General features: G+C 49.1%; 1 protein-coding gene across 1 annotated transcript; it reads left to right on the top strand.

Moving 5' to 3' along the window:
• Window positions 1-522: 522 nt before the first annotated feature.
• LOC119330297 lies at window positions 523-2173 on the top strand. The gene is made up of 6 exons (XM_037603403.1): window positions 523-697; window positions 781-966; window positions 1218-1384; window positions 1505-1589; window positions 1668-1736; window positions 1854-2173. The coding sequence occupies exons 1-6, from the start codon at window positions 596-598 to the stop codon at window positions 2022-2024; spliced, it is 780 nt and encodes a 259-aa protein (XP_037459300.1). The 5' UTR covers window positions 523-595; the 3' UTR covers window positions 2025-2173.
• The last annotated feature ends 413 nt before the right edge of the window (window positions 2174-2586 follow it).

The raw sequence follows: 2586 nt of genomic DNA, 5'->3' as shown, positions 1-2586 counted from the left end.
CAGCGGCGCAGTGGCCGAGGGCACGACAGCCGCGGTTGACGGGGCGGCGGCGGTATGGGCCACAAGCGCCTGCCCGGGCGAAGTAGTAGCCGGCGGGAGCGCGAAGAGGGAGCCGACGCTCCGTGTCCCGGTCGGCGCCTGAAGGGAGGCGGCATCCAGCGGCCTCGAGAGAAGTGCCGCGAGGGAGGCCGGCAGAAAACCGGTGGCGGTGGAGCCGGACGCAGCGGCGGACGTCATAGCAGTCGGGCGACGGCGACAGCGGGCGCGGTGGCGGCGGCGGTGGCGGTTTAGGGTTTTTAGGCGGAAGCGGACGTAACCTAGCGTGATACCATGTAAGACAATAGGCTTTGGGGGGAACCGGCACAACCCTCTAGGGGTGGCCTATCACATATATATATATATATAATGAGATGGTATACAACGTTACAATATACACATGTAAATACAGTCTAACACATGCTCACTGTGGTTTCCACACGAGCTCCTGATTTTGAGGCCACAAATATCACTCTTGTCTTAGCCACAGCATCTCCATCCAAATTTCGCGCATCATCTTCCTTCACACCACTACCAGCCATCCTCCCAGCCCAGAACCATGGCGGCCACGCTCTCCTCCGTGTCGGCCTCATCCAAGCACTGCTCCGTCGTCAGGGCTCAGCACTCGTCACTTCCTTCCATCCTCTCAACATCACCAGCCGTGGGTGCTCTTTTTTTCTCCCTCTTGATGTTTCTTTCATCCTTTGTGTTGTCTTGTTGATGCTCTCGTCTGTGATGGTGCAGAAGAAAACTGCCTTCCGTGGGGTTTCCTTGGTGGACAGCAGATGGTTGCGCAGGGGCGGCGCGCGGCGAAGGCTGGTGCAGGTGAATGCCAAGACCGCCGGCGCGGCCAAGAACATCGAGGTGGAGGTCGACAAGCCGCTCGGCCTCACCCTTGGCCAGAAGTCCGGCGGCGGCGTCGTCATCACCGTCAGTACTACCAGCCGCCCTCCTCTCCTTTCCTCCACCTTGGCTTCTCTTCCAGAAAATATCGGATCCCAATTTAGCTGCTTATTTTTATATACTTTATTTATACTTTACTATTTAAAGGAAAGAAAAAACAAAAACAATATGATGAATGTTAAACTGAATTAAACTAGATAGAAATTTAATCGACAAGGATTGCAATTAGCAGCTGGGATTAAAAGGGAACGGACTGGTTTGTGATTTAATCACGGTAGGGTGTGGAGTCCGGAGGGAATGCAGCAAGAGCAGGGCTCAAGTCAGGCGACCAAGTGCTCTACACAAGCAGCTTCTTCGGTGATGAATTGTGGCCGGCAGACAAGCTGGGATTCACCAAGACAGCCATCCAAGCAAAGCCAGACTCTGTATACTTTGTAGTAAGCAGGTATGCACCTCTTCTCCTCATTTTCTGCCTCCGAAGCTTTTGTTCAGATATCAGGATTTCAGGAAACTGAATTTCCCTGTAAGGTGGAGTTTACAAGATTCTCATTTTGCTCCATGGCAGAGGTGGTGGTGATATTGATGTGAAGCGCCTGCCCAAGAGGCCGGCGCCCCCTCGGTTTGGCCGGAAGTTATCTGATTCACAGAAGGTAAGATCAAAATAGTCCCTGGTCGCTACAGTGTGACTTCTTATAGGCCTCACTCAATATATACCTTCAATTTTCCAGGCTAGAGCAACACACATCTGCCTTGATTGTGGATACATATACTTTCTACCCAAGGCTTTTGAAGAACAGGTAAGATCAGACATATTTTTCCTTAATTCCATTAGCACCAATAAGCTTTATGTGCTCATTTGTAGTTTGCCAGCCTGATGACTTATGACCGATTTTCTCATATACTTTTTTTTTCAGCCTGATGAATATGGCTGTCCCCAGTGCAATGCGCCAAAAAAGCGATTCGCGAGATACGACGTAGAGTCTGGGAAGCCCATTGGCGGTGCACTGCCACCTCTTACGGTGATAGTCAGTTTGGTTATCGGCATCGCTGGCATAGGGGCTTTACTTGTATATGGCCTTCAATAGGCTTGTTCGTCTCTTCAGAAATTTTGTTCTGGCCGACAAGCTCAACCGATTGCTCATGTACTCTATCTAACAGAAAATTCCAGTAATGAAGGGGTAAAATGCAACATGTTATGTTTGAGGCTAATTGCAGTCCAATATTCTTTGGATCATGTTGTCACCAGAGGCCAGTCACTTTTCAGAAATGTTTCTGGAGTCATGTTGCTCTCAACGCAGTGGTGATTTTCTGCAAAATGGTTGTGGGCATTCATGTGGTCTTGGTATTGAAAGACGTGCCTCATCTTGGCATGCACTAATATGTAAGACAGAAGCCCCTTTGATGAGTTGTTGCTCATGAAGTGATGTCGTCAAATTTGAAGAAATTCTGAATGAAGCGCATTTTCTTGTGAGATCGATTAGCTAAGCTTTGCCACACCCTCTTTTCCGATAAAGGACGCTTTTATTAACTCATAATGTAGCATCAAGTGGATACAAAGTATAATGAGCGACACCCGGCCTCTGTATAGGTAAGATGCACATAGCCTTAACAAAGAGTCTAGCAAAGTATGTATAAAAAACGACTAGT

Source organism: Triticum dicoccoides, chromosome 7A (assembly GCF_002162155.2).
Source record: "Triticum dicoccoides isolate Atlit2015 ecotype Zavitan chromosome 7A, WEW_v2.0, whole genome shotgun sequence".
In the NCBI taxonomy this organism is placed as follows: domain Eukaryota; kingdom Viridiplantae; phylum Streptophyta; class Magnoliopsida; order Poales; family Poaceae; genus Triticum; species Triticum dicoccoides.
Note: the sequence above shows the minus strand (reverse complement) of the source record. Positions and strands in the feature narration are given on the sequence as shown.